Source organism: Canis lupus, chromosome 5, assembly GCF_048164855.1.
Source record: "Canis lupus baileyi chromosome 5, mCanLup2.hap1, whole genome shotgun sequence".
NCBI classification, from domain to species: Eukaryota; Metazoa; Chordata; class Mammalia; order Carnivora; family Canidae; genus Canis; species Canis lupus.
In genome coordinates, this window is record NC_132842.1 from 14192319 (window position 1) to 14211478 (window position 19160).

Sequence of the window (19160 nt, forward strand, 5' to 3'; positions counted from 1 at the left end):
AGGCTAAGGTGCCAGAGCACTTTGACCCAATGCTTCCTTTTGTCCCATCAGTGCAACATATGCAAAGGTCAACACACTGGAAAAGGCAAATGGCATCTTGTTATTAGTATGAGAGGAGGGTGTTGGGACCCTTCCCAGGGTTTGCAGACCACATTTTGAGTACTGATGCTCCACTCTCATCCATTCTTGTTAAAGGAAGCAGCTAAAGATCAATAAGGATTATTATCTTGCTCAGACTAGTTCCAGTAGCAAAAGGAAGAACCAAAGCCAGCCCTCTGCTCTCCTTCTTATATGTAATTTGTTTGCTTTTCCCTGAGGAACTCCTTCTCCCCCAACACCACCAAAAAAGGGAAAAGCCCCCAGATCCATAGGCCACAGCACTGATGTTTGATCAAGCTTATTAAAGGGGCAGGGCTTTCCACAGGAGGAATTCAGAAATTCTTTCAACATTTTTAGACTTTTTTGCTCCCAGTGTTCCTGTGACTTCCATTTCAAAAGCCGGTGGTATGGGATTAGAAAATCTATATTATTTCTACACTATAAAAGACGTTTGTAATGATTTTTTTCTTCATTTTTGCACATCATAAAAAAAGTACTTTAAGTCAGTACTTAGATGTGTCATTAAATATATTGTGTAATTGTTGCTTTTAAAAGGTTACTTTGGGTGTGAGCCTGATTTTCCCACTGGAAACTGTAAAAGAAGGCCACCTTTGCAAGAGCCTAGCTTTTAGTGCCCAGGATACTGTGAAGGGAATCACTCTGTGTATTAACTGCCCCTCCAGCATCCATGCTATGGATTCCTATTAGAAAAAGAAAGCTCACTCTCTCTCCTGATAGTTACACTGTGATTGGAAAAGGGTAGTCAAAAAGATCTTTATTTTCTCAACATAGAGATGGATTATGTGGCACTCATTAGCCACTGGGGGAGACTGACATATGACTAGATAAATTGCAAAACATCTTAATAAGTAATAAGTTCAGTGTGTTGGAATATCAGGGGAACAGCTTTGGTGCTAGACAGACCTGGGTTCAAATCTAATTCTCACCAGCCTTGTGCCCTTACAGGAAATATTCAGTTTCCGTGTCCATAGACTGGAGATGTTAATATTAAGAGTTGGTGGAGGATTAAATAAGATATAATAGATTAAGCACCCAATCTGACTCCTGAAAGTAGGACATTTTAGTATTCCACAATGGAATTTAAGGGGGTAGGGGACTGAGGGATGAATACAAGTTGATGAGTAGAGACAGGGACCATATATACTAACTACTATTAAATTTTCTCAAGAAAAGAAAGGAGGTAGGAAAGTAGCTTGAAGAGGAGATAAAGCCCAAATACTCTTTATTGGTGTTTTTGGTTTTATATTTTTGTGTTCAACAAAAGCAAAGGAGAAAGCAAGACAGTATGGTTGAGAGTTAATAGTTCACTCATTAGTGAATAACATATTGTGTGATGGCTGTGTACCAGAATCTGGGGACTGAGGTCCTGGAAGTGAATAAAATGAGCTCCTGCTTGCTTGGAGATAGATAATATTATACCATTATAATGAAGGACAGTTAAAGCAGAGAAAGAAACAGCAGGTGATCATATGGGGCTGAACAGGTACTTCTAGATAGGATGGTCAAGGAAGGCTGGGAGCTCACTGATGGTAAAGGACCTCTGAGGCAGCATGAGGGGCCTGGAGAGAAGCATGGGGTGCAGAATAGGGTTGGAAATACTCCCATTTCCTTATTCTAAACTGCACATTTTTTCACATTTTACTGTCTTGGGACTTGAGGTAGATGAGTTGTATATTTAGAGTAACAGTGATTCTCCCTCCTTTTCCCTCACTTTTGAATAGGGAAGTTTATTTGTGTTGTCTAATTACATATAAGAATTTAGAAAAAAGGAGAAGGAACAGTACATGAGTTCCTACTTGATGACTTCTCTTTTGTGCACAAGGTCCTAGTTGCTCTAGGCTGCTATAGAAAAGTCTCATAGAATAAGTGGCTTATAAACTGTCACAATTCTGGAGGCTGAAAGTACAAGATCAGAGTCCCAGCTTCATCAGATTCTGGTGACAGCTGTTGGGGAGGAAAAATTTTTTCTCTACCCTTTTTGGTTCTTTGGCTGACCTAATAATCATATTAACAGAGGACAAGAGAAAAACAAATTTAATTATGTATGAATGGAGGCCCCACAAAGACAATGAAATCAAGGATAAGTTGGGCAATTGATATTTATAGGCCATCCTGAGCTAAGAAAGGAGTAGGGGCCTGAGGCTTCAAAGGGGAGGAAGGTAATTCATAGGATGATAAGAAGAGCAGGTGTTTGGTAATTAGATGTTTGCCCTGCTATATACAGATAAGGCATTTAGATCAAAGTTATCTCTGGTAATATATCTCTCTCTGATCCAGGCCCCCTAGCAAAATTCTTTTAGGTAGTTAGGAAGAGGTAAAAGTTTTTCTTGAGTCTTCTGGGTCTTGATTGCCTTCAGTTCAAAATAAGCCACATACCAAGGATGCCTAGGTAGCACAATCAGTTAAGTATCTGAATCTTGGTTTCAGTTCAGGTCATGATCTTTGGGTCCTAGGATTGAGCCCCACATTGGGCTGTATGCTCAGCACAGAGTCTACTTGAGATTCTCTCTCCCTCTCCCACTGCCCCCACCACCACTCATGCTCTCTCTCGCACTCTCTCTCTCTCTCTCTCTCTCAAATGAATAAATCTTTAAGAAATAATAATCCATATGCCAAAGTAGGACATTTTGGGGTCATGTATTCTGCTCCCCTTCAGAATCCTCTTCTGGGTTGCAAACCAACATCTTTTCATTGTATCTTCACATGGCAGAAAGAAAGCAAGAGAGTTCTGGGGTCTCATTTATGAAGACATCAATCCTATTCATAAAGGTTCTTCACTCATGACCTAATTCTCTCCCATTGGCCCCATCTTTGAATATCATTATACCAGGGCATTAGGATTTCAACATATGAATTTTGGGGTAACACAAACATTACATCCATTGCAAGGTCAATGCCAAAAATCATTGGTGAGAGAGAGAGACAAAGATAAATTGGGGGTGGAGGAGAAAGAGAGTGCCTCAGAAAAGCAATGAGAGAAACCTGAGTGAGGCCCAATGAGAAACTGAGGAGAGTCTCTTAGGGATAAAAAGAGATTGTGGAATAGGTCTGCAGTTCGACACTAGATACTTTAAATTTGTAATGTCTATTGTTCACAGTGGTTGGAGTTCTCAGCACTAGGCAGCAGGCAGTGGGAGTGGAGAGCAGTGTAGGACCAGGTAAGATAGATGCTGTAGGAAGACAGCAGTGGGGTGAACCCACCATATGCTGGCAGTGTGCATGGATGGTCAGCCATTAGGCCAGCTCCAGAACCAGGGGTCATCTAACCTAAGTACACACACATACAAATGTGCAGAACCTTGAGAAAAAAAAGAATGCAAGTGGACTGCATAATCACTGTATCTCTTCAGGAATGATGGAGAGTTAACTCTTACATGTTTCTAACATGTAGATGAGAGTACATGTTCCTTCAACCAGACTTTGTCATTGCCATCCAAATAACAATAAAGGTGTTGATGGAGGAGAATCCAAGCAGAATTCAAAAGGAAAGGATTCCAAAGTGGTCCTACAGCTTTCCAACTCTGAGGATTCTGTACTAGCTTGTGTTGGCATCTGATTACCTTAGCTGCATCTCAGAATCTGTATTTGCTAGTTAACTCATATGCAACCAATCTGGTCAGTTCCACAAAGATAATCATCGCGCATGCAGTTAACTTAGTATCAGTGGGTGCCTGGTGCTTCCTTTTCTCTTTATTTTCTTCAATGTGTCAGTATCACAGGTAGTCTCTCTATATTAATCAAGGTGTATCCTGATTAAGAAATAATTAACAGCCAGGACGTAATAAGCAGGAGTTTTAGGGAATAATAATCTACATGACAAAGGTATGCACAGTCCTGTGCATTTGCACTTACAAATCATGAACTATTTGATATAAGAGCTGAGGTACAGAAAAACTTGCAGCAAAAAGGGTTATAAATCACTGTGAGTTGAAAATAAATTAGAAGTAAAAACAAAACATCTGTAAAACTATACTGTAAAGTCATGGAACAATTACTTCATTTTTAAAAATGCAGTTTGTGTACTCCTTAAAATTGCCCATTCTATAAAGTAAACCTACTTTTGAAATCACAGTATAAAAATATCTTTGTGATTCCAGTCCCTTGCTTTTAACCCTATTGTGATCTTCACCACGTTGATTTCATAGTCATGGTATTTTGACCAAAGGCAAACCTTCTATATGTGTCCTCATTTCATTGTTCCCACTGACTGCACATTCTCATGTTGAAAGCTTATCTTTCTGTTTATCTCACTAAGGAAAAGGTTTTCTTCACCAACTGTCATCTTGTTACTCATCCCAGATACTTAACTCTTCCAACTGATATTAAAGTAGAAGATTAAAGAGAAGGGACCCATTTTTTTAATTTCTTGGTGGAAGAATTCTTGTCACAAGGCATTCATGCAGCCTACTAAAGCTCTTTTGCCAGAGACGTTTCCTTGCTTACTCATTGTGTTGAAAAACCACTGCCTCAGAAAATGTCAGAATCTTCTGGAAAGATGATATGCACAGATATTTGCTATGAGTGCTAAGACATCAAACAAAGTGATATGCTGCTTTTTTACCTGCATGAAGTTCAGTTATCAAGGTCTTCTGAATTTCAACCATGTGACCCCACTGCATCTTAATAATTCTAGTAATATTAACTGAAGAATGGGAGAGTGGGATTAATAAAGCATTTTAAAAGTTTCTATTTGTCTTGCTTTGTGTCCTCCATAGATCATTAGCTTTTCGTTAAATTTTCATGCTACTCAGTCATTCTTAGATTGGGGTAAAGATACAAAACTGAGTTTTGTAATAATGAATAAAATCTTGCCCATGTTATAATTTTTTTGGCCAAAAAGATTAATAACTTTATCTTTCTAAATGTATTAAAAATTTAAAGATTTCATATAGTTTTCAACTGCTTTTCATCAGAAGCACTTGAAATAAAAAATTCCTCCCAGAAATAAGGACTGATAGAAGAACTGATAATTAAAATGAAGGAGAAATTCATTGAAATTGGGATTAGTAAAATATATTTTAATGATAAAGCTTTTAAAATTTTCTTTTCATTTGGGACATGAATTATGTGGCCCAAAAAAAGAATAATTACTTGAACTTATAACAAACCACGTTGTATTAATTTTCCTTTTATTGCCATTAACATTTTAGGTAATTTGCATTTAGATTCTTCCATAAAGAATGCTTGTTTCCTCTTGCTTCCTTCTAATTTATTCAATTTCATGGGCTCCTCTTTCGGTACCCACCTTTTCTTTTCCAAACTCAACCTGTCTTAAATGTTTTTCTTAATGAGTTCCTCACAAAAATACTGAAATCTACAAGAAAGTGTGTGTTTTTTTTTTTTTTAAGAAAGTGCTTTCAGAATCGTGGTTGACCTGTTCCTATCCTCTGTGAGAGTCCACATATTTTTCCTCCTGAACTGAAAAATCAGATGGCTATTGCTCTCATGGTGCTGCAGAACTGTGGCCAGCATCCCTGGTTCTGCTCTAGGTCTCTTTCTTCCCAGGGCCACTGAGACCTTGGCTCACCCCCTCCCCCTGTACAGGCCTGCCTAGGGTGGAGAACAACAACAATTAGCCTCAATACTCAATATAAACAAAAGCAGGGAAGAGTGTCCCCATAAAACAGCTCTTTAAAATGCGCATATGTTAACTCCTATTCACAATAATTGTTCATCTGATTAGCACTTTGTCAACTGGGATGTAAAACTTGGGGGTAGGGAGGTAGAGGGGGTGATCAGATAGATGAGATGAGGGGAAGGTCAAGCTGCCATGATAGGTGGCTGCAGAGCGGCAAGAAAGAAAAACTACTTTACAGTTTTATTGGGACCATTATTCACAAATAATAGCCATTTCTTCCCTCTTTTCTTCATTTACCTTTCAGAAAAGAAACATTAGTTTAAGATTCAGGACTATTTCCATATGATTAGCAATTCAAGATTTGTGCACTTTTTTCCTTCCCACCAAAAACAACCGTCAGGAACTGAATACTTTTTGTCAAGAGAAAGTGAAAAGCTAATGTCTGCTGAGCATCTCACTGTGATAGGCACTATCCTGGCACCTTCGTGGGTACTTTTTTCATTGAGTCCTGACAGTGACCTTTGCACAAGGTATTCTTATCCCCATTTCATGAAGGACAGTTTGGCTCAGAGTGTGACATTCCCAAGCTACGAGACAGAGCCACAAGCTGAAACCACATCTGTTTGAACCCAAACCCTATGTTTTTACTGGAGACTATGATAGTGGCCATAACCATGCATAATAGCTCAGTCAGCGTGGACAAGTAGAAAGAGCCCTTGGAATCAACTGGGCCAAGGTTTGAGTTCCAGCAGCATTACTTTGCCAGCTTTGAAATCTTTAACTATAAAAAGTACCTAATAATAGTTTCTCTTTAAGACTAGCTATTTGAGAGAGAGCCTGTGTGCTAGCACGTACAAGCGGTGGAAAGGGCAGAGGGAGAGAATTTCCAAGCAGACTCTTGCTGAGAGCACAGAGCCTGATGTGCTCTATCTTATGACCCAGGCGATCAGGACCTGGGCTAAAATCAAGAATTGGATGCTTAGGGATGCCTAGGTGGCTCAATGGTTGAGCATCTGCCTTTGGCTCAGGGCATGATCTTGGGGTCCAGGATCAAGTCCCTGGTCGGGCTCCTTGCAAGGAGCCTGCTTCTCCCTCTGCCTACATCCCTGCCTCCCTCTGTGTGTCTCTCATGAATAAATAAATAAAATCTTAAAAAAAAAAAAAAAAAAGAATCAGATACTTAACCCACTGCACCACCTAGGCACCCCTCTCAGAAATTTCAAACTCAGGTTTTTGTGGCCATTCAATGACATGGTGCATGTAAAGTATTTGACGTGTGCTAGGACGTAAAGAAACTCTGATGCTCAGAAAGCAGGAATCCTCTTCCTTCCTAAGAGAGGCAACAAGTCACTGTTTGGCAGGACAGCTCTCAGCTGCCTGTGGTGCGGGGAGGGTGGCCGACTCTCACTGGCAGTGTGACAGGAAGGAAGGAGAAGGCGTTAGCTGAGACCATGGCTCTGCAGAGCAGGGAAGTGTGCAAGCGGAAGGGACCAGACTGGACTCTGATATAAGACACTCAATTAGGGAAGTGCCTCTTTCCTTTGTGTATCAGATTGCCTAAAATTTGGGTCCTAGATGCACTGATTCTCGGAGGTCTTAGTGCTACAGATAAGGGGACTAGAGATGATGTTTGGCATCCCGAGTCCTTAGACTTGTGCCTGTCACCAGCACATTTTGCAGTGCACTCTGCAATCAGTGCAGAGGAAATTCCTGTTAACTGTGGCTGCAGAGACTGAGCGGTATCTTGGGGAGCGAGTAGGCAAGGGCTCAGTGTGTTCATAGGTTTTTCAACAAAATTAAGTTGAGCTCCTTCGCGTCATGAGATTATTTCTTTTATCTTGTACATCTCCAAGATTTTACCATATTTGTTTTAACCAGAGACCATCTTGGAAAACAGTTTGAATCCCAACTGGAATTTATTATTTGAAAGCCAAGTGAGAGGGAGAATAGGGATGCCAGCAAATAAAATTTAAAATAGGGTTTTTCAGTTTAATAAAATTAAGACCTAAACAGCATCTGAAAATTCTGGCCCTTTGTGGCGAAGACTTTGGCAGCACTTTGGTTCAGAGCCTAGGTCCAGGGAGCCCATTTCAAGAGCAGGGACTCTCGTCTCTCTGCCCATTCACTATTCCATGCTCAGCAGAAGGCCCCAGAGTCAAAGGGGTGATGGAACTGTGCCCAAACCATCGAAGGGACGGGCAGGAACAACTTTACTCAGGAGCAGCAGAGCAGACCCTGGTTCTCACTGTGGAAACCAAGGAGGCACTTGATGATTGCAGTCATCTATAGAATGGCCAGCCCTTGTAATTTTCTCTTACTCAGTATTTTCTAGACCTTGTTGTGAGACTGTGTGATCAAGCTGGCTGCCATACTGGCACTTTAGCACCATCAAGCCCACCGTCTTCTCCCTGCTGTCCCTCCCTGCAACCAACACCCATCATACCAGTTGTCTGATGATGTTGGAAGAGGAGGAGGATACACATTGTCCTTTGTCCAGACAGTTATGATCTGGCAACCTTATTGGACTTGTTGGAGTCCTATGGATAGTAAACGCAAACTCAACTTTTAAAAAAATCTGCTTTAATCTTCAAATGAATATTAATTTTTCGTGAATTCTCTCTAATGAGTGGGCTTTCAGAAAGTCTCATTTAATGATAATTGAAGTTTTGGGATATGACAAGTCGTTTCTATTTTGAGTTTCCTTTTTCCCCCTCTTCTTAAAATTCAGAGATAACATTATACCTTGTAGTTAATTGCGGCAACCTTGTATATAATTTAGTCCCTTGGAGGGGAGAATGAAGGAGAGGAAGGTCTTTAGTTCAAATCGGAATGGGACAGATCTGCAAGGTGTGGACTTTGGCACGTAAATTAATTTCCTCGTCTCATTTGTCTTAACCTGTGAAAAGGGAACAAAAATAGTTATTTGCAAAGTTTGTGTGAGGGTTCAATGAAAAGACCTAGCACAGATTCCAACTCATAATAAGGACTCCGTACCTCCGTTCTTCTTTAATCCATAGTTACATCCATTTTTCACCAACTGTAAATGCCACTTTGCAAAAGTTATTTTTAATACACTTAACATAGAAAAAAAAAACAGCCCATATTTAAAATCCTAATATTAAGTTTCACATTGTATAATTGCACAACATTAATTTTACTGAGTGAGCCTTTTATGTTTTCAGTTAATAAAGTCCATGTTTAGTGCCCGAGAGCCCTGTGAGTCTCTTTAACTGTGTTATGGGAAATTTTGCAGGATTTCCAGAAATTATGAATGTCACTGGAAGTTTCTACCTCTCATTATTTAGTGCACAGTTCCTTGAGATCTACAATTCAGTAGGTGACAGGGGAGGGTTTTTAGATCACGCCATCTGGGGAGGCCTTGTAAATGCGTATGGAGCAAACCACTGTCGTAATTGCATTGCCAAGAAAGGCTTCCTGCAGTCACACCGTCCTAGTAGTTTAGAGTTTTAAAAAGTTAACAGCATTTTCACCTTCCTCTAAGGACTCCTGTTGTTCAAACTACTTTAAAAAAATTGTAGTCATTCTAGCATAACTGACCTTTATTGCAAATTGCGTCGTTCTGTCCTAAAGAGCCCAGTGTTTGCGGGACTCTCATTGTCCTTGGGAAGTAATGAGCTCTAGTACTTCTCAGTGTTTAACTTTGGGGGGTAGTTATGCACGGCCTGTCAGATTATTCGATTACTTCCCTCATCGTTAGCAATTCTTGTCCTTAAATAGGCAACAAGGAAAAGAGAAAACCAAAGACACTCCGTGTGTAATCTAGACATGCTCATTTATGCAGAGGCACACACATACCCACCACAACTAACCCCAAAGGTACCCGTTTTAAAAACAGATTCAAAAGGGAAATTTAATTTTCCTTGCATTCATTCAGCGGATATTTGTGAGCACCTCCTGTGTGCCAGGCAGAGGGAGTATTCAGTGGGAAATAAGCATGTGTCCCATGCTTCATGGGAAACATGCCCCCAACCCAAAGGCCACCACCAGTGCCAGTTTCTTTTGCTTCCCTTCAGAGATATACTGTGCATAGAAGGAATATATTTGTGTGTGTACCTCACTATTTTTTTGTAATCCAAGTGATAGCACACTATCCATCTCACATCTTGGAGAATATTCCAGATTGGTCTAGCTCATCCTTCTTTCTTACTGTTGCATAGCATTACACTGGATGGTTGGATGGTTATTTTATGATGTCCCTGTTGCTGGACATATTGAAGTAATTCTTAGGGGATGTTTTTCTTCTATTTTAGGGCCTTGTGTCTTTCTCCTCTGCTTTTACATTTCTTCTAGTGCATCACCCCATTCTGTGTCGTTCCATCAATAATGATTCTGGGAAAAGGGACACATCACCACCTTCATAGACACCCTCACCCTTGTCTGTACTTCCTGACTGATCCAAGCCAGCATGACAAGGTTACATTTATCCAAGGTTACATTTACCCACAGATTTCTTGTGATCGCCTTATAATTGTTGATCTTGAAGACAACAGATCAACTTTCCTACTCCAGGATCCACTGCTTTGAATTACAGCAAACTTGACAGTTGACTCCATTTGGCAGGCATCACCCCTGTCACCTAGGACTCTGGTTGCAGCTGCCCTGGCTGCTCACTGTCCAATGTTCTCCTGTGCTGAAGCAGCCAGGTACCCCAAGGGGCTCCCTTTGCTCCTGGATCAGAGGCGGCCTCCTTTTCCTTTGAATGGCATTACTCTTGCAGTGTGATTTTATTTCCACCATAACATAGAAACTTTTGAAGATCAATCAAAGCACAGTAACTTTAAATGCATCATAATTAGATCTCTCCCTTTTGGATGGCTCTATAAAGTGTATCTTGTTTCATTTCTGGAAACCTTAACTGTCAGAAGGTTGCTTTCTCACACTTGGTCATAAAAACATAGGAAGCCCCTTCCCAACTTAAATCTTTAGAGATTTTGAAGTGACCTTGACCACTGGTTGTTGCTTCAGCTGTACTTTCTGGTTTCTATTATTTCTGCTCTTCTTCATGTTGACATCACCTTTCTGTGCCTCTGAGGTTCAGTTTTTCCATTTCTAGTTGTTTCTTCTCTCTTCAACCCCTGCTTTCCCCCTCTGTGGATATCTGGTTTTTGTTTGTTTGTTTGTTTGTTTGTTTTTTAAAGCAGTTTCTTCTTCAGCACTGGCTTGTTGCTTTGACTGTGTTATCTTGTACCTGAGCAGCATAATTTACTGTTCTCTCTTATTCCCCCAGATGGTTAGTCAGCAGGTCTCACCAATCCCCTTTATATTAAAGGGTTTTATCATGATGCTAACCCAGTTTCTTATACTGGCAGTGAAATTAAATTGAAAAATATATATGATTTTCTAGAGATAGAGCTTTTCCTTTTTTAATTTTGAAATTTTGGAAAAGTTAACATTTGCTTTTGAACTGTGGCCCCCTGAGTGTCCAGTGGTTGAGCATATGCCTTCAGCTCAGATCATGATCCTGGAGTCCTGGGATTGAGTCATGCATTAGGCTCCTTGCAAGAAGCCTGCTTCTCCCTCCTATGTCTCTGTCTCTCTCTGTGTGTCTCTCATGAATAAATAAATAAAATCTTTCAAAAAAAATTAACTGAGGCCCCCTTTCTTCCTTTTTTTAAGACAATTTTCTAAACTCTATCTGTAAATTCTTTATTTTAGCCATTTATCACTTAATTGCCACTTACAGATTCAACAAATAATTATAACATTTCTGCCACATGCCCAACACTGTCCTGGGCCCTGGAGACTAGACAAGCTCTGCCCTCCAGAAATCCACTTTAGTGAGAGAGACAGTGGCCCATGATATAATCCAGGAGATGGAGCCAATGTGCTAGAAAATGACAACAGGAAAGCAGGGGGGGAGTTCAATTTTAATTAACGGGATTAGAGATGAGCTCCCCAGGAAGAAGCCATTTGACCAGACTCAAGGAAACACAGTAGCAAGCGCTGGGGATTTACCTGGAGGGAGAAAGGCATCCTGGCAGTGAGCACAGTGTGAAAGCGAAGGAAGTGGGTGTGTGACACCCGGAAGGAACAGCAAAAAGTCCCCCATGCTGGAGGGGAGCAAACAGAGGAAGTTGGTCAGAGAGATTCCCAGGAGCCCATGGCGGGAGGCCTTTCATACCATCTCAAAGACTTTGGCTCTGGCTCTGAGATGAAGAGCCATTGGACAGTTTTGAGCAAGTGAGTGAGGGGATATGTCTTGTTCTGTGAGGCACTATTGTCACATATTATTTCAGGGAGATTTATGACTGATTAAGAAAGCAGCCTTTCTTCTAGTTATTTTGTGTTTAGTCAGAGTACGAAATAGTTCTAAAGGACCTTGAGTTTTCTCTCCTCTTCCTTCCTCATTGTTGTGTAAATGCCCAAGACCATTATTATTATTAATATCATTTAATAAGCCTGGTCTTTCAGCAACCAAGAGCTGTCAGTAACATTAAGCTTTTTATAAACTCAATCCTGGGGGTGCCTGGGTGGTTCAGTCAGTTAAACATCTACCTTCAGCTCAGGTCATGATCCCAGGGTCCTGGGAAGGAGCCCCGCATCAGGCTCCCTCCTCAGCAGGGAGTCTGCTTCTCTTTCTCCCTCTGCTGCTCCCCCTGGTTGTGCATGCACACACGGGTGCGCGCGCGCTCTCTCTCTCTCTCTCTTAAATAAATAAATAAATAAATAAATAAATAAATAAATAAATATCTTTTTAAAAATCAATCCTGATTTAATATATTTCTTTACAACTTATTTCAGTACTTCTTCCACAAGGATGAGAAGATAAGGCTGAAAATGAAAGACATTTGAATTCAAAAGCCACAAATACAGAACCAGAAAATAAATCACAGTATGGTAGGAAGGAGAAGCGAATATGGCAGACTCATTTAGGAGACTGTCAAGAGGTGATTGGCCTATTTACCCACAAACTTCATGGAAACCAAGCTAAAAAGGATACCAACAGATTACACAATTATCCTGACCTGAGTTTTTCCAGACCATAGTGCTTGTCTTTTCCCATCTTACTCTAATGCAAACTGCCATGTGATATAGGTTTTTAACATGCTTCTTCCTCCCCCAAAAAGTGATTACTTTCTAAAAGTTAGTCAGGGGCACGTGGCTGGCTCAGTGGTTGTGTGTCTGCCTTTGGCTCGGGTCATGATCCTGGGTCCTGAGACTGAGTCCCTCGCAGGGACCCTGCTTCTCCCTCTGCCTATGTCTCTGCCTCTCTCTGTGTGTGTCTCATGAATAAATAAATAAAATCTTTTAAAAAAATTTTAAAAATAGAACAAGTTGGTCAGTATGCATTTCACCATTATTCCTACTATGCGGCTTATTTATGTGAGGAGTGTCATTTTTGCCAAAAGAAATAACTTCCCACTAAAATTGTTAGTTTTGGTAATTGTAGACATTAAAATCAAGGCTGATTTTTAAAAATGTTTTAATTCTGTTTCAGTAGACTGAAACAGATTGCCAGCTTCCGGAGGCAGAAATTGTGTCTGTTGTTCACCCTTGTGTCCTTGGTACCCCCTGAACATCCCTTCAGGTCTTCATCCACAACTCCAAAATCTCAAAAGCTCAGAAAACAAAATTTTATCAAAAGTTGGGTACCAACACTCATTCAGAGGCTAGGCCTGAACTGAGTGAGCCTATTTAAAAAATACTCATCTGTCCCACTTTTTGTGAAAACTCATGTATATTACTACAGACGTGATAATAGATCTAATTTGAGCGCTTTGCAGACCCTGCTGGGTGTTCTCTAACATTTGGTTTATGCGTCTTACTACTTCTCTACAATTTTTTCCTAAAGGAAAAGATAATTCAGTTCTTAGAAGCAGTGCATCGAAATGTTGCCTTAATTATTCTCTTAGAGTAGTTGTAATTGGTCTTCAGCTAACCTAGTAAATCCCAAGAGTGGGAAGTGTTATTGTTATCAGTTAAAATTGTCCTAATTAGTGTCCTAGCAGGTGATTTTTATGGGATTCATGTTTTCGTTATGTTGTCTCTGTATCTTATCATTTTGTATCATTTTGTTTTTCTTCAACATTTTTTAAGGTGTCACATCAGCCTTTTTAATGCTGGCGACTTAATTGCAAAAGCACACATAAACAGTTTGAAAGGTGTGAGAAGAAATTCACAAGTCACATGAGTAACAGCAACAAAGCTAGCATTCAGTCTGGAATTCCTCCGCAGTGCAAAACAACCCACTGCCAGTGGGTCGAATGGTGTGTCTTGAAAGGGAGAGAGAAATGAGCTTGATACAAGAAACATTTGTTTCACACTGAAAATACAGTGGGAAGTATGGATGTAAATTAAATATAGGCTTTCCCCTCTCCAAGCTTAATAGGGAAAATGAGACGTGTCCATAAAATAAATGAAATACGCAGCAGAAATACCAGAGGAGAGTCCTTGCAGCTAGGGGACCGGGAAGGGAGATCAGGAATCGGAACATAGGTACTTGGAGAGGGTGAGCTCATGGAGTACAGATGGGAGAGGGAGTCCAGCTATCGAGAAGCTAGCTCTGTGTTGAGTAGTAGAGACACACAAACAAATAAATTATTACAGAAAGCAGTATATGTTATCCTGGGGGCTTTGGAACCATAGCGGAGAATGATCAGTCCTTGGGAAGGTGGGCAGGAGTTGACTGTAGGGCAGGGTCTTGAGGAACTTGGGAGTTCACCCAGAAGGGCCGGGGTGGGTAACCTCTCAACAGCCCGACAGCTGCATGAGGTGACTTGTCATATTGTATCCTCCCTACAGGTGAATCCCACATCTCTTCTGGAACGATTCAGAGTGGGAAAGGCTTGCAGAATAAGAGTCAGTTTAGGACCATTGCGCCCAAAATTGTGCCCAAAGTCCTAACCTCCAGGGTGCTACCATGCCATTCACCGTCGCTCTCTGACCCAGTGAATCCGGGCCCTTCCATCAACGCCAAGCCACTGGGGGTGCCTGCTCAGAATTATGCCCTGATGCAGGTTGCTGGACAGGAAGGGACCTTTTCTCTCGTCGCCCTGCCACATGTTGCTTCAGCTCAGCCAATCCAGAAGCCCAGACTGCCACTGCCCGAAAACCTCAAACTGCCTATTCCTCGATACCAACCACCAAGAAATAACAAAGGATCGAGAAAGAAACCTGTTCAGAGCTCCTCTGCGAGTGGCGGTGACATACCTCCTGCCCAAAACCAAACGCCCCCCTCCCCCCCTGACCGGCCTGAACCTCCGCACAAAGCCAGTACCTCAGAGCAAGCACTGTCGCAGTCACTATACCCAACCCCCGCCAGCGTTGGCTCAGCGGTACCAACCCACCGAGGTGGCTCTGGAGACCCTCCGCCTCCAGCAACCAGTGACCGTGGAGACCTGCACCCTCTTGCCACCCCGACGCCATCCACACAAGCAGAGCCCTCTGCCAAGCAGGCCCCCGCCAAGACTCTAGGGAGAGCGGACGTGCTGAACAAGAAAACGTGCAGTAAACCTTGTGCCATTGCCGGTGGAAAACTTAAAGAGAAAGGTGATCTCGCAAAAGCCATGACCATTTTATCACCAGCTGTTTTTGGCAACACAGTGCAGCTGATCTCTCCAGTCCCCAGAGGTAAAGTGCCCATCCTGCCCTACGCCAGAATGAAAACAGTGGAGCTGTGCAAAGCACAGTCAGATGTTAACACCGCAGACAGCTCTGTCCCTGGGCTTGGGGCACCCTGTGCCAAGACACTGGCCGTCACAGGAGGCTTCCACGCCACCACCAGAATGGCTAGCAAGACGCCTGCCCCGCAGCCAGCAAGGCAGAGTCCCTGTGGAAGCGCTTTCTGTCCCGCCACCAGACTGGACCTCAGCCACAAAGCAAAACTGAACAATGGGGCAGCAAAGAGACGAGTAAGGAAACGAAAGGTACCAGATGAAATGTTGGCATTTCAGGGGAAGAGGAGGAAATGTATCATTAATAGGTGTAAAGACAGCAAAGAAAGGGTGAAACCCGATCCCCAAGAACCCAGGGACCAAAAACCTGGGGCTCTGAAGAAATACCGTAGCATTATGCCCAAGCCTGTGATCGTCGTGCCCGCCCTGGCTCCCCTGGCCTCTCCCACGGGTGTGGCACAGGCCCAGACACCTGGCAGCCTGGGACAGGACATTGTGTTAAATCATCCATTCACTCCTAAATACCTGGGCTGGAGGCAGGATGGCAGCGCCCCTCCTAAGCCCAGCTCTGCATTGAGGAACGGCTTCTCCGGCATCAAGAAGCCCTGGCACAGATGTCACGTCTGTAACCACCACTTCCAGTTCAAACAGCACCTCCGAGACCACATGAACACACACACGAACAGACGGCCCTATAGTTGTCGGATCTGTCGCAAGGCCTATGTACGTTCAGGCAGCCTGAGCACACACATGAAGCTGCATCACGGTGAGAACCGTCTGAAGAAACTCGTGTGCTGTGAATTCTGTGCCAAGGTGTTCGGTCACGTCAGAGTCTATTTTGGTCACCTAAAAGAAGTGCACCGGGTTGTCATCAGCACTGAGCCGTCCCCCGGGGAAAGGCAGCCAGGGGACGTGCCAAAGAGCAGAGGCCTGGGTGTGCGAGGGCCAGAGGGCCCCGTGGAGAGGTGAGTGCTGATGGGACGGAGGCCTGGCACTGAGGTCGGTCTGGATTTGGAGAACAGGGCATGATTTCGTATTTGGAAAGATGAGTTTGTAAAAACATCCCTGGATTGAGATTTGTAAGGTAGCTATGTCTTCCTCCTCGTTCTGTGAAGAGGTTTCTCTCTGGTTTCTGAGCAGTGGTGGGTTTTCATTGCTTTCTGTCCTGTCAGCCAGGGCACCAATGCCCAGATGCTGGGGACAGCAGAGTGAAGGACAATTTTTGCAGCTGAATTAATTATGAAGCAGTAAATTGCTGCATACAGTTCCCAGGGCTTTGTACAAGTAAGTTTCCCCAAACCTGTGGCCACAGAATTTATATCTAAACATCATCCTTCGCCCCAGAATGCAGTCTGACCCATGGTGGGGACTCTGTGTGCCCTGCACGGCCGGCCCCCGGGTGCCAGACCCAGCCTCTACAGTTGCCCTGTCTTTCCTGTCGTGCTGGTTTCCCGTGTCACTGTTGTCCTGTGGAAGTACTACTCTCTCGGGCTTCACAGACAAACAGGCTGTGTAGCTGGACAGCCTGGCTGGCAGGGCTTCAGGCACTGGGTACACCAGGGAGGCCCCTTCAGTTTGCCTGCTTTCTACTGAAATCTGTTCTCAGCAGCACGTTCTAACTTTAAAAGCTCTGCCCCTCGTCATTCTTAATTGTCCTGATTGTTCTAAACTCTTTCTATCCAGTTGTGTCTTTCTCTGTCACATTCACTAAAATCAGGGCCTCCTATCCTGTTTCTTCCTGGCTTTTCTGTAGTTTCCCTGCTTTTCTTTTGGGCATTCCCATCCACTTGCAGATAGTCTGTGCCTGATTTCTTTTTTTTTTATTATTATTTTTTTTAGATTATATTTATTCATGAGGGACACACACACACACAGAGAAGTCTGTGCCTAATTTCATTAACACATCTGGCGGCCCCACTAAAGAAGCCCCCCTTCTTAACAGCCTTCTGTAATACATTTTGATTTTTAAGTGAATGTCCAAACTGCTCTCTCTCCGTGCTCAGGGTTAGTGAGGACAGGCAGCAGTGACGGTGGCCCTGTGCTGCCCTGCTTCCCTTGCTCCTACCCGGGGTAGAGACCAAAAGGGAAAGCCTCCTTTACTCAGTGGACACCGGGAGCTTGAGGACTGCGGGGCTGGGGCCGGAGCAGGAGTGACATGGGCGTCCCCCGGCCTCTGCTTCCCCATCCCCTGAACTTCTCCTTAGAGGGAGTGTTCTGGATCCCTGAAGGCCAACGTCCCAAAGGAAAAGCTTCAGGGATATTTTCTGTGAAATCTGATGTTGGCTATTTTCCCCCTTTGCAGGGAAAACAAGTCAAGCCCGGAAGAAGAGCTCCTCCTGAGCCAGGCAGATGATGTCAAATTACAGATCAGATGTGGCCGCTGTCAGATCACTGCCCAGTCCTTCGCTGAAATCAAGTTCCATTTACTTTACGTTCACGGAGAGGAAATTCAAGGCCGGCTACCAGAGGAGATCCTTCCAGGAAGCCCGGCAGCTCCAGAGGAACTGGCGAAACATGTGGCTCCTTTCTGGAAACAGCATCCTGAGAGAAGAAAACTGCTGAAGAAGCTCAGTCCCCCCGAAGATGAGCTCCCCGCATTTCCCAAATTGAAAGGGCAGCCCTGCCTGCCTCCTCAGAACAGTGTGGAGACGCTCAGGAAGATGGAGGGAGCCCTGGCAGGGAGGGAGCAGGAGTGGGGGGCGGCCCCCCGGGGCCCTGCGTGTCCCAGCCCCCACGCCCCCCCCTTCCTGGGGGCCCATTCAGGCCTGAACTGTGTCCTTTGTGCACAGACGCTGGCCAGGAAGGAAGACCTCCTCCTACACTGGGAGCAGCGGCACTGCTGTGAGGACCCGCCCAAGCTGTGGACCATCTTAAATTCACTCCCCAACCAGGGGGGGATCGCACTTTCTGGCAAATCTGAATCCTGAAATACTGGGGCAGGAGGGGGTTCAAGAGAGTGTTGCTTGCTCTTTCTCTCAAGGCTTTGTTCTCTTAGGGTGGTGCTTAATTATAAAACCCAAGCAAGTTAGGATCAGCATTAATGAGCACAAGGGATTTTGTACATAGCTATATTTTCTTATTTTCTTTCTCCTTCAATGTATATTTTTCTAACCATGTGCAGTTTTATTTCAGAATTCTGTGTACTGTTAATGTCTTAGACTTTATGTGAGAATAAATAAAAAGATCAAAACTTGGAGATTGAAATGTAAAAGATTATAGGCTGTTCTCCAAGTACAGTTTTCAGCGGGTTTGAGTGTGTGCGTATATCATTTTGTTCAGCTGGTTTCTGTTTAAGTAGACCGACAAATGTGATCTATTTCCAGGTGGCAAAACCAGTTCAGTCTCAACCATAGTACAGTGTTGATATTTATCAGATTTGCTGGTGTATTAGGAGAGGCTATAGAGCAGGATATTTAATAAACTTCGAGGCTCCCATAATTGAAAATCCATGTTTCCAGGACTTAAATTTTTTTTTTAATTTTGCTATTTTCTTAAATGTACACCACCTTGGAGATCAGATGTTGGTTAAGTCTTACAGCTGTAGCGTTCCGTATCAAAGTAATCAAAACGTATTTAGTACTCCAGCTAATAAAAAAACACTTTTTTTGGTTAAAAGTTCTTTTCAAATAGTCTTTCGGGCCAGGAAATTTACAACCTGGAAAGTGCACTAGATAGTGCAGTCCAGATGGCGAGGTGTCTGAATCCGCCCTCCCTCCCAAGGAACTTCGCGGGGCTGTCGCTAGCTGGGCTTTCGATGCCACTGGGCTTTTTCAGCCCAGGGTTCGCTTTGAAAGTCAAGAGTGAATGATTTGCCTCTTAAATTCCTG

General features: G+C 43.2%; 1 protein-coding gene across 16 annotated transcripts in view; it reads left to right on the forward strand.

Moving 5' to 3' along the window:
- Nucleotides 1–18948, forward strand: part of ZNF438 (zinc finger protein 438) — a 401908-nt gene extending 382960 nt beyond the window's left edge. For all 16 annotated transcript variants that reach the window (XM_072825512.1, XM_072825513.1, XM_072825520.1 and 13 more), the window contains 2 exons: nt 14462–16298; nt 17636–18948. In XM_072825512.1, the coding sequence (XP_072681613.1) occupies nt 14462–16298; nt 17636–18260 (2462 nt within the window). In that variant the 3' untranslated portion in view covers nt 18261–18948. The remainder of the gene's footprint in view (nt 1–14461; nt 16299–17635) is intronic.
- The last annotated feature ends 212 nt before the right edge of the window (nt 18949–19160 follow it).